Genomic DNA, 12,592 nt, shown 5'->3' on the forward strand with positions numbered 1-12,592 from the left:
TTCATCTCCATCATTCTTTATATTGCTTTTTTCCCTCTTTTTCATTTTTTAAGGGGGGTAGTTCTATGTTACTAGTAATGACATGTAGAAAACTGATATGAAGTTTAAAATGTTTGATCGGGAATCATCTAGCAAAGTTAGGTTAGAGCTCAAGTCCAGATTTGAGTCCTGAGTGCCCAACTCATTTAACTGTGTGGTGCTTGTCCTTTTTGCCTATTAAAAATGTTGCTTAAGAGAATGCCTTGCCTTCATGAGATTGCTTTCCGGTGCTGTAAGGAATGAATCTTTTTCCATCTGAAGATCACTTAACATTTCTCTGAATAGTGAATTACATTAATGTGCAAGGCAAGGAAGTATGTCAATATCAGAAATAACAAGGACCAGTCACTCAGATTTGAAATGTTGCCAATCTATACAGTCTCACCCTTGAAAGTTTTAAAGCACAAAAGTTCATTACTTCAATGATTTTTAGATTTCTGAAAGAAAAGTTTGTTAACCATTTATAGTACTACACTTTCATTCAAAGTGTAAACTCAGGTAAATGTTCCTTGAAATTAAATTGGATGAAAATTTTCTCTATCTCTGTGGATGGCTATAAACATCTGATAAATATCCAGATGTATTTAATTATTTTGACTCAAGGAAGTATGTCCTATTTAGACAGTCTTTAAATAAATTGTTTCTGAATTGAATAAATAAACAAGAAATAGCTGAAACTAAGCGGCTTTGTATAGGAAACAAGTTTTAAAGGAGGGATTATTTCAGAAAAAGCCTTGTCTTGTTATTCCCTTTTTTATTTTTAAAGAGCAACCCGACTTGACTATTTAAATGTATTAATACTTTTAGAAAATTAAGCTTTTCATTTTCAAAGCATGATAGGTAATGGGGGAATACTTTAAAACCCATTCCAAATACATTAATTACTATTCAGATTTGTTTAACCAGGGAACTGTCCCTGTGGCACCAAGTTAAAAAAAAAAAAAAAGATAAGAATTAATACTTACTAAGTGACTCCTTGGGCTGGTCCTCTCTTTATGGTTTTCTTAAGTAATTCTCACAACTCTGTGATTCAGGTATTATTACCTTTCCTTTTACAGATGAGGAAACTGAGGCTCAGAGCTGCCTAATAATTAACTCGAGATCACACAGATTATTATACCAGGCTGTCTTATGAATTGCCTATTACATTAAAAAGTTTAAAATTAGCATAAAACTTTTATAATTAGCATTAAAACATTTCTTAAGAGACACTTTCTTACTCTTTTTTATTATTCTCATTTCCTCAAATAAGAGCAAAATAGTTTGAAATATATACTTTTTTGCTCTGAAAACATACAGCAAATTTACCCTTTTTCTTTATGCAGACTGAAGCTCTTTTCATAAATCTACTTGGCCTTGAGCTTATACCTCCAAGAAACCTCACAGCAGTATATCAAAGGATATTGTTAAAGTACGGCACCTAAACCTAACCAGTTGGCTGCTCATTATTTTTATTTTTACAGTGACTGTAGGTAGCACTAGGCCACATTCCAAACATATGACATCTTTTAAACAAATTCTAATAGGATTATAAACATTTCCCCATTCTCCTCTTTTGGGTCATTTTCTTACTGCCAGCAACTCATGTGCTTGTACTGAAACTAGATGATGCTAAAACTCTTCAGTTCTTAACTGTAGTTGACTTTGAAATTCAGTTGTTTTTTCTCTCAAAGGTTATTTTCTGGTTTAGCTTGAGCACGATAAAAATGTACCCTGCTCTCCCCCTTTCTTTTCTTCCCACTTGCTGCCCCCTCTGTTCTCATCCCTACCTTCCCACCTCCACCCCCTAATGCTAGAGACTCCCATCCCAAGTGACCTGCCTTGGGAGAACATGCTCTATGCTGAAATTATGTGATTTAAAAACCAAAAAGCACACCTGAAAGTTAGTACCTGGACATCAGGAATGAAAGGTATGTTCTACATACCCTTTTACCAAGTTTTCTAACTTTCAAAAAATAAGTAATACATGTTCACTGGAGTGATATTAGAAAATACAGAAAATAAATAAAACATAATTCCACTTTGTAAAGATAACCAAAGCAGATCATTTTCTAAATGACTGTTAGACTTTCCAAATAGAAATATTTATGTGAGAGAGAGACAAACAGTCCTTATGTATGGTCCATTTTACTGCGTTTGCTGAGACTTGAAGTCTAGAAAGCTTAGTGCTATAGAGGGCCAGGAAGGGTGGGGTCACAGAAATGAAATAGTCATTTCTTACGAATTCTTTTTTTTTTTTTTTTGCTTTAACCTTTCTAAATTTTGGGTTGCATATTTCTAAGGCTGCAATGACTGGTATACTGAAAACTTTTCTTTTTCTTTTTCCCAGACCCCAGGCAGGCACAGTCTTCCCCGCCGTGGTCCTATGACCAGTCTTACCCCTCCTACCTGAGCCAGATGACGTCCCCGTCCATTCACTCCACCACCCCACTGTCCTCCACACGGGGCACTGGGCTTCCTGCCATCACCGACGTGCCCAGGCGCATTTCAGGTAAAGACCGCGCTTTAACCTACCCCCACTCCCTCTCCCCGTACAAGGGCTGGGCGGGGAACGGGTTGGCCATTGGTGTCTTATCTACTACGCCTAGCATAACTCTTGTTAGAGGTATGTGGGCAAGGGGATGACAACCGGGAAACCAGGTCTTCTGAATTATAGGATTATCAAACACTTGACATTTTTTTTAGGAGGTACCTGGGATTGAACCAGGAACCTCGTGTATGTGAAGCAGGTACTCAACCACTGAGCTACACCTGCTCCCCCATGTGAACATTTTAAGTTGACCTGAAAGTCTACCAAGATGGCACAATTTTTAAAAGATGATATTTATGCCACCCAGTGCTTGCCCTGCTGAACTGTCCCTGTGGTGGACACCATCTCATAACGAGCGCCTTCTGAGGGTCTCATGCCAGGCCTTCCTCTGCTTGTATTCCTTTCTTTTCCTAACTTCTGCCTGTAAACCAGATTACAAATTGATGGCACAGCCATCTATTTCTTAAGGCTTATTGTTTTGAATTCCTGGAGCCCAAGCCAGTTCCAAGAGAGAGCTCCTGTAAAGTTATGATCCTTATGAGACATTAACAACTTAAAGGCCTTAAGAAGTCTTCACAGGCAACACGTGGCCTCTGGTTGGTCATTGAGGACAGGGGCAACCTTTCCATGAAGCGTGTATAGTACTCTGCTATTGTGCTTACCACGGCAGGCCCGGTGCTCAGACATCCACTGTTCAAAAGACACCACAAAAATCTGTGTCTCATGGTGTAAGTCTGTGTGGTCAGTGACCTAGCTTCCCCTCTCTATAGTGGAGAATTCAGCACAGACAGCCAGAAAGTTTCCCTAAAGACTCCAGACTGACAAGTAAAGTTAAAGGGCCTAGGCCAACCACATGAGTCTTATGAATAAAGATAAAACCAAAACTCTCTTTATACCCCCAACATACAAACTAGAACAATGTCCCCATTAAACAAAAAAAAGACATAGACCCACAGAGGCATACATGCCATTGAATGCCATATTTGTCAGACATTCTTCTTAGCGTTCGGGCCCCATGCACCTGTTTGACTCCTGGCCAGGTTAATGCCTTTCTTTCTTTCTTTCTCTTTGTGTCTCTGTCTCTGTTTCTCTCCCTCGCTCATTTTCTGCAAAGCTCGAAGCCGTTACTCACTCCGCTGAGTTGCATCACTGACAAGCTGAAGCTCCACCAGCAGGCTTTCAGGTTTTGATTAGTTCAGATTCCTTTATTTCTTTCAACTTGGGAGGAGGGAAAGCTTTGTTTCTGAAGCAAATAGCAGGAAAGGGCTCTCTGGTCCTAGTGCCTTCATATTTTCTGCAGCAGCTGGACTCTAATGGGGGTGAGTAGGGAAAGAAGAGGGGTGGAGGGAGAACTACAAGTTTCTTTGTAAAACCATATTACTGCTTTTCATTGTGACTGATATTATTATTTTTATGACCCACGTGGTATTTATTGTGCAGAGTATAGAATTTTAGTCATCATTCCCCTTGATTGTAATTACCTATCTTCTTTAGGCAAATGTCAATTAAAGACACAGGAAAGGATGAGTGAGACAAAGAGGGGATAAAGGAGAGCTGATGTGGAATTGAAGGCACAGTGTTTGATGCTTTTGAGTTAGTTCTGGTCATTTCTTCCACATTTCCTACTGAGAGTCTGTTTTGTTTTACATAGTGTCAAAATGACACTTTGATAGAAGTTTCGTACAAACTTGCTTCTGTTTAGGGTCTCCTGGGGCTTCCATCTGCCCAACCCCTGTGGCTGTAACAGATTTTGCTCTGTCCTTTAGCAGTACCTAGAGGAAGAAGCTGAGGGACTGATTGTAGCTTTAGTGACACTTTAGAGGAACCTAACAAATAACACTGGAAAATGCTGCATAAATGCATAGTCATTATTGTTTGTCATTCATGGGGTAATTCAGATCAGCCAGATTATTCTGAGTCAACTTACTGGTGATTACTTACAACATTTCCATAAATGAATGCAACACAACTCTTCCTATTACACAGTGGAGGTAGTAGGAGCACAAACTGGTTGGTTATTCAGCCATATATCAATGTGAGTGTAAAGGTAGAAAGGCACCTCTGCTGCAAACTAGTTTAAAACTGAGTTAATTCCAGTTTTTTCCTCCTACCCTAAACACTTCTGTGAGTTGTTACTGGTAAAGTAATGTGGTGCCAGGGTGGAACATTTGTATAAACATTAAAGAGAAAGGAACAGAAAATCCCTCTTGTCAGCTTGTAGGGAAATAGCAAGAACCAACTAGACTTGGACTGTCGGGGAATTGGAGGAACCCTGATTTACCTGACATTGTCCTTGGGTGTGGGCTGTGCCAGCGCAGCAGAATGCTGCTGATGGACTCTCAGGACCAAGGCATTCGGAGGAAAAGTCATTTTCACATCTTTGGGAACTGGTCTTTGGAACCTCCTTAGAGAGGAGTCTGTCTCATAGGGTCTGAGATGCCAACTAGCATAGTTTCTGTCTTAATCCTCTCATCTAAAGCTGTCCCCAGGTTTTGTGGCATAGAGCCATCCTACAAGTAAAACCTAATAATGAGGTTTTTGTTGTTGTTATTGTGTGTTTGCGTTAGTAGCTAAAACCCTTTGGATTTAGTCCATTACTATACCTCTAGTCTTCATTACATTCTATGTGTCAAGTAATGCCATTTCCCCATAGTTATAGGGACAGCTAAACTATTAAACCCTACAGTCCCATGTACCCCCCCTCCCAAGCAGTTCTCTGGTTACTACCTGAGATGCTTTCCAGAGTAGTTCACGTTTTCTGTAGTGAAATCAGTCTCATGTTCCTATCTAAAGGGATGCACAGAATATTCTCACATGACAGTTGGTGAGAGAATAAAATTCCTGACTCTAATGCAGTGGAATCGGAGGTTCAAACTGAGATTTGAATCCCAGCTTACACATTTATCAGGCAAGTTTTTTCTCTGACACTTAGTTTTATTATTTCAAGATGGGAATATAATAATGTAATACTTATTTCTAAAGGTTATTGGAGGATTAAATGAGATATTTTATGTAACATTCTTAGAACAGACCTGGCAGATAGTATGTGCTAAAATGATTGTAACTGATGTTATGAAGCTAAAATTGCTCTGTCAGTGGTGTATATGAATATATTATTTGAAGGTAAACCCTTGCTTAAATGAATCCAGTAAACAAAAATCTGAACTTTTAAAGGGGATTATTTACTTTAGAGTGGACCACCACAAAGAATAGTTAACATATAAAATCCCTTGGAATATTTAAATATTCAAATTAGTTAATATTCACAGGTATTCATATTGCATTCAAAAAACACTTAACATAGTACCTAGCACACAGAAGTGCTCAGTAAGTGCTCACCATTGTTATTATTCTGTAGATGTAAAATAAATACATACAGAACTAAAAGTGGTAGGAGCCATTCTCACAAATATGTCAATAAAATATTAATTGAAAATAACTATTCAATTCTAATGTCCAAAAGTAGAAAATATTATTGGGTCACACTTTATGTAACCAGGCATAATAATGTTCTGTTCCAAAGAATGAGAGGAATAAGAGCAACCAGAAAGCTTCTTCAGAAAGAATTGTTCCTAAAGAAATTCCATTTCATCATAAAGAATATTTCCAAAGAAAGACCATGCTCTATTTAGTGGTCTTTTCATTGACCTTTGATGTATCCAATTTTACAGTTTCTTCTATTGACGTCCTTTCTTCTGAGTAATTTTTAAAATAGCTAGAACTGAATGAATTATACTGATAACATGTTATTATATTGTATAGTTCCTATACTCTTCCTCAAACCATTTTTGGAAGCAAGGCATATATAAAATAAGATAATAAAATTATGCCGCTCGTGATCCTTACTGTACTGCAGGAAAAGTACACTACTATACTTTTTTATATATTTTAAAAGCTAATTTTGGTTACATAAATGTTACATAAAAATACATGGGATTCCCATATGCCCCACACCCTACCCCTACCACACTTTCCCACATTAACAACATCCTTCATTATTGTGGTACATTTGTTACACTTGAACACATATTGGAGCATTGCCACTAAGCATGGAATATAGTTTACATTATAGTTTACACTCTGTCCTGCACAATTTTGTAAGTTATGACAAAATATATAATGGCCTGTATCCAGCATTGTGACATCATTCAGGACAATTCCAATGTCCTGAAAATGCCCCCATATTACATCTATTTTTCCCTCTCCCTCCTCTCAGAACCTTCAGTGACCACTGCCTCCACATCGATGATAAAAGTTCTTTCATTGCTAGAATCATTAAGTCTATAGTAGAATAACAGTAAGTCTACTCTAACCCATTGTTCATTCCCCAATCTTGAGGATTCTGGGATGGTGATGCTCACTCCACCTCTAATTGAGAGGAGGCTTAGATCCCGTGGGGCAGATGGATGGGACTATCTTGCTTGCAGTTGCAGATACTCTCTGTTTCTTGGGATGGGCTTTGCCCATCATCATCTCCTTGTTTTGTTAGTTGTCCTGAATGAGTCCAATGACTAGAGAGTAAGGTGTTGCAACTCTGTTGAGATTCAGGGCCCAATAGGCGCCTGTACGGCCCAAAGATTTAAGTCTCTTGGACATACACCTATCAAATCTAGTACTAACTATAGGTTCAAATAGAAGAGTCAGAAGAGCCATGTGCAGGGAAACCACGACTGAGTCCAACTGTGTCACCCTGGGGAGCATAAATTCCAAAGTAGGGCCAATTGGCAGGGCGCCAAACTACTGAGCTGTCTGTCCTGCCTAAAGTGTCTGGATGTGTCTAGAGCCCTCAGGAGCCCTGCTATAGTACAGGCAGTATCTACTGTGGCAGTAAATGAGGTCCTGCTGAGACGTGCATAAGCATGAGCTCTGGAATGACCTCCTGGCTCACTTTGAAATCTCTTAGCCATAAAAACTCATATGTTTTTACCCTTTCCCCTTTTTGGTCAAGGTCTTTTTACAGTTGCATTGCTAGTTGGCACTTGATAATAATCCCTCAGTGCCAGGGAGACTTATCCCTGGGAGTCATGTCCCATGCCTGGGGGATGGTAATGTATTTATATGCTAAGTTTGGCTTAGATAGAGGCTACATTTGAGCAATAAGGAGGCTTCCAGGAGGTAACTCTTAGGCAACATATTATCCTAGGCTAAGTTTCAATTCAAAAGAAAAGGTTGGTAAGTATAGTCATCAATATCAAGGACCTGTCTCAGTGGTCCATCCTCCTTCACTAGTCACTGCTCCTGTACTTGGGGAATTCTCTCTGTCCCATTAGAGAATGCAGCAGAGCTCCCCAGGATGGGAACTGGATATTCTTTTGGTTATTGTATGGATCTTCACTCACTGTGACAATGCCCAATGAACACTTGAACATATTCATGTGCCTTAGAGGTAAGCCCCAGGTGAACCTCCTCCCATGTATCCCTCATGATCCTCCCCTGCCAGAGTTGTGACCATTCTGTGATCCAAACCCTCTTCAAAAATGAAGCCAACAAAATAACCAAATAAAATTAATAAGAAAATGAAATAATGATAGTTAAAAAAATAACAAAATATAAAAAACATTTTAAAAATAATAAAAACAATTTTTTGACATTATGTCTTTCATCACTGTAAGATCTGTTTCTTGTATGTACAGTGACATTTTCTTCTGTATATTACCCCAGTGTGCTACTAGATGTCTTGAAATTCATAGGTACAATGCCAAGATTCAGGAAATATTTCCTTAACCTTAGGTGGCCTTAAATATTATTATAACAACAATAATAGCAGTTATAGTCTTATAATTACAGTAAGTTATTGTCATGTAATTGGCATATAGATTCTATGTAATTAGAATCTGTTTGGATCATATTCAGACGAATTATAAAAATCAAGCATCTTATATGGTCCTAAAAGATTATTCATTATACAGAGATAGCCAAAGTTATTTTTCATTGATTCTATAAAGAGCAAGGAGTGGCAGGGCAATGGCCCCGTCAGCCTTATGCAGTTCAAACGGTTGTGTGTCTTTTTAATTGTAATAATATTATCACTCCCATGGCATTTTTGGTGTTCAAAGTATTTGTGAGATTTGACACAAAGATTGTAATTACTTTTCTGGATGTCATTGTAAAATACTATGTAAGTAAATAATTACTGACATTCAAAATATATTTTAGGTACTTACCCTCCTATGGAAAGAGCACAACTATTTATTCGACCTTTTGATTTAAGGGTCAGATTCTTTGATTTGAGGGTCAGAGTATGAGCTATTGTTAGCCTCCAAAAAAGCCCACATAGTCTTCCGCAGAGTGGGCATACTGCAAATAATTCCTCCCTTTTCTCACCTATCTGAATGAACTGATTTAAATTAATTTAGGTACGCACCACTGTTTTGCATACATACATGAGGTGAAATGGATTTTACATGTGCATTTTTCTGTGATTTACATCCTGGTGCCCAGGGACCTCTCTGATGCTTTCTTGGAGGTCTCGTAGATATTTAAGATGCATGTCCTGGGGATGCAAAAGGAAAGGCTATAATAGATGGCTGTTTTACTTGCTCTGCAGGAGGCTACACTAGGTTGTATGGAGGGTTTTCTCTACTATTGGGGAATATTTTTTTTACATGGGACTGAGTTAAGAACTGTAACCTTTCTGAAGATTTTTTTCTTGAATTTCTTCTATCAAAATATTTAAATATCAAAAAGTTCCACTTGCTCAGCTGCCTAGGGCTATTGAAGATGTCTCCATTTTTATGGGTCTCAGTTGCTAAGCTGTGATATTTCCAAAGGTCAGCAGACTATGCCTTAGTCTAATAAATAAAGTTATTAAAAACTATTTTATCACTACCACAAAATCTAGAAATTGCCCATGGAAAATACCCATTTGATCACTCAAAGCCTCTCAGGAGGGTTTTTTCATGTACTTTCAACCCAGTGGTATTTGATATAGTTCCTTTTTAAATGCTCCTTATAACCAAGTTTCTAAAAAGCCCCCGGAGTGAAATTTTTGAAACTAGCAGCTTCAGTAATGTGCCAAGTATATGTAAACATTTTAACTCACAGGAGGGGGCAACCCCATAAGAAAGGTTAAAAGGAAAACTCCAGCAATTAATACTAATAAACCAGAAAGTTAAAGCAACCATAATAAAACACTAGAACATCTACTTTTCACTTCAGAACTGTTCCTTTATTAAGAGCCACCTGTTTTGTAGACATACCTCTCCCATTGCAGCCACAGGCAAGTAATTAAGTTTAATAGGAGCCGCTCTTATTTTGAAGAAGTCCTGTTTAAAGCCACAGAGGGGGAAGTTATTAAATTTAATAGACCCTAAACAAAGGCAAGCCCAATGTTTAACAATTGAATGTTCAATATTCTTCTTTCTTATATCTACAGTGATTGGTTGGGTTATCTTTGCATTCTGTAAGTTGAGATTCATCTTGCTTTCTCTAAAAATAGTCTATCTTCTGACACGAGTAGTGATATTTTTATTTTGTTGCTTCGAGCTCATGTTCAGGGTATACCTGGACTTTAGTTACTGAGGACCAAAGAAGTGGGTTCCATTCTTAGTTACTGTTGTTTGTAGGTAGAATGAGGTTCCAAAACTCAGAAGGAACCCTTTGTGTATGATTTGACTCTGATTTCTTACCTGGTGCTCGTCAGTTGTTTTTGTGAGGATTTATTTCTGACACTTGTACAACCACCTGCACATAGTGAAAAGATTTAGTAATGAAAGGGGGATCATGCATATCCAGGGATGGCAAAGACGTAGCTATAAATTTTATTGAAAGATTTGCTGCCATCTCCTTCTTTTTACAGTAGAAAATTTGGGAGCTTGAGCCACCAAAAAATATAAAAGCTAATTTTCTAATGGCACAATGGCTTCCATGGTGCACTGGGATCTGCAAAGAAAGTGGGGACAATGTAACTTAGGAAAACAACTTTAGTTTCATTATCACTAAAGATTCTTCGTTCTCTTCTCTGGTAAGTCAGTTAATTTATTGTACCTCAGTGGTCCTGTGTAAGTGGATTACTTGAAATTGCCTCTCTATATATCTCAGATGTTCTGTAAGGAGTAAGATAACATCTGTCCAAGGATTTGCTGTGTTTAGGACTTCTGTAAAGAAAGTTTGCTTCATTAGATAAATGCTAGTGGACAAACTACTTTGCATCATTAGCTTCAAAAACATAGAAGTATGCTATTGTATTTTAAAACATTAAAAGTGTTCTCCCTGCATCTAGGAATGCCACCTCCCCATTTTTTTTTTGTCCCTGATTTTGTCAGTAACATTTTTTGTTAGAAAACATTTCATTCATTCTCTCCGGGGGAAGCACTTTCTCTGTTGCTGAAATTGTCAACAAATGGTCCAGAGTATTGTTTTCCATATCTTTGATCCATTTTTTAATTAAAAATTTTTCCTTAGTTTTACCTGTAAAAATAAAATGCCTTTTTATTTTAAATGAATGACCATTAAGTGTTCATTCGTATCAATTCAAGTACATAAAAGACCAGGGAAAAATAACAATACATTTATATGGCTACTTAGCTGTCTCCAAGAATATTTGATTGTCCAAGGTAAGGGTGCTCCTTTTCTCTTGAGAACCTCTGGCAGGGTGTCTATAATTTAAAGCACATCTTTATCTGAGGAACACTATGGAACTGCTTATAGTTCCTTAAGTATGCTATAGTGTGTCACGCCTCCAAGTGAGCCCACTTCTCTGCATTCGTCAAGAGGGGCTTTGTTGATCCTTTTCTGGCATCCCATCCTCTGGAAGCCTTCCCCAACCATCCTTCCATGCAAAGTGAATCACTCTCTCATTTATGTGCATCTGTATCCTGTCTCTCGATTTTAGGCACACCTGGAATGTGTATACCTCTTCCTTTAGTATTGATAATATGCATACATTTCTCCTTTTATAGGAGGTAATGTTCTCAAGGACAGTGATTATGTCTTACACAATCTTGAATCCTTATAACTTTGCACAGTTACTGACACAGAGTAGGAGGTCAGTAAATAATTGATGGAACAAATACTAGAGCAAAAAAAGATGGGTAAAAAGGACGAAATAGGCATGTGAAGAAAAAAACGAGGAAGGAAAGATTTTGTTCACCTGGAACAACAAAGAGAAACTTTTATTGCTGATAAGGACAGGAAATAGCAGGAAATAGTAAGAGTGCACATATGCAGTATATATTTTTATCTCTTAAGTCTTTTTGCAATGTGTTTCATATTTAGAATACATATCAAGACTGCATCTGTTTCCAGAACTTGTTGCTAACAGTTAGTAATAATGCCAAAACATACTTTAGATCCAGCTTGATGAAATAAAATGATCAAATAGAATTTTTGATTTCTAATTTAGGGTCTGACATTAATTATAGCCATCATGTAATAAAGTGTCAAAGTCTTTTCTGGGAAAATAAAAGAAATTATATTCACAAAGTTGTAAACTGAAACAAAGATACTCCTCTGAAACAAAGCAAAAGATCTGTTTTTGACAACTATCATTTTTCACAAAATCCTATCTTCTTTAGATTAAATTTTTCCTATACCACCTCTCCTGTTTTATCCCTTTCTGTATGATAGAGTTTCATATCACCTCACCTTCCTGGTCAGTGTCTATAGACACACTACAGATTGTCAGAATCCCTCTTAGTACCTGGCACCCAGAAACAAAGTCCCCCTTTATTCTTGGCCTCTGTTAATGCAGGCTAAAATGGCCTTAGTTCTTTTGGTAGCCATATTATACTCTTTTCTCATATTTACCACTTGCTGTTGAGCTGCATTTCTCCCATATTTTACTTTTAAAAAGAAAACCCTTTATTTTGAAATAATTTCAGATTTATAGGACAATTGCAAAAAATACTACAGTCCCCATATAGAGAACTCCAGCATACCCCCATACCAACAGATTGCCAGATCCACCAATTTTAACATTTGCTGTATTATTCTATCTCTCTACCCACGCACCCACCCACCCACCCACCCATCCATCCATCCATCCATACGTCCATCCATCAATCCATCATCTATCTTCTGAAC

General features: G+C 37.7%; 1 protein-coding gene across 4 annotated transcripts in view; it reads left to right on the plus strand.

Moving 5' to 3' along the window:
- The window catches only part of RUNX2 (RUNX family transcription factor 2), a 124,121-nt gene that overhangs the window by 82,370 nt on the left and 29,159 nt on the right, over nucleotides 1-12,592 (plus strand). For all 4 annotated transcript variants that reach the window (XM_071218478.1, XM_012523579.4, XM_012523577.4 and 1 more), the window contains one exon: nucleotides 2,369-2,530. In XM_071218478.1, the coding sequence (XP_071074579.1) occupies nucleotides 2,369-2,530 (162 nt within the window). The remainder of the gene's footprint in view (nucleotides 1-2,368; nucleotides 2,531-12,592) is intronic.

This window comes from Dasypus novemcinctus, chromosome 11, assembly GCF_030445035.2.
Source record: "Dasypus novemcinctus isolate mDasNov1 chromosome 11, mDasNov1.1.hap2, whole genome shotgun sequence".
Classification (NCBI taxonomy): Eukaryota; Metazoa; Chordata; class Mammalia; order Cingulata; family Dasypodidae; genus Dasypus; species Dasypus novemcinctus.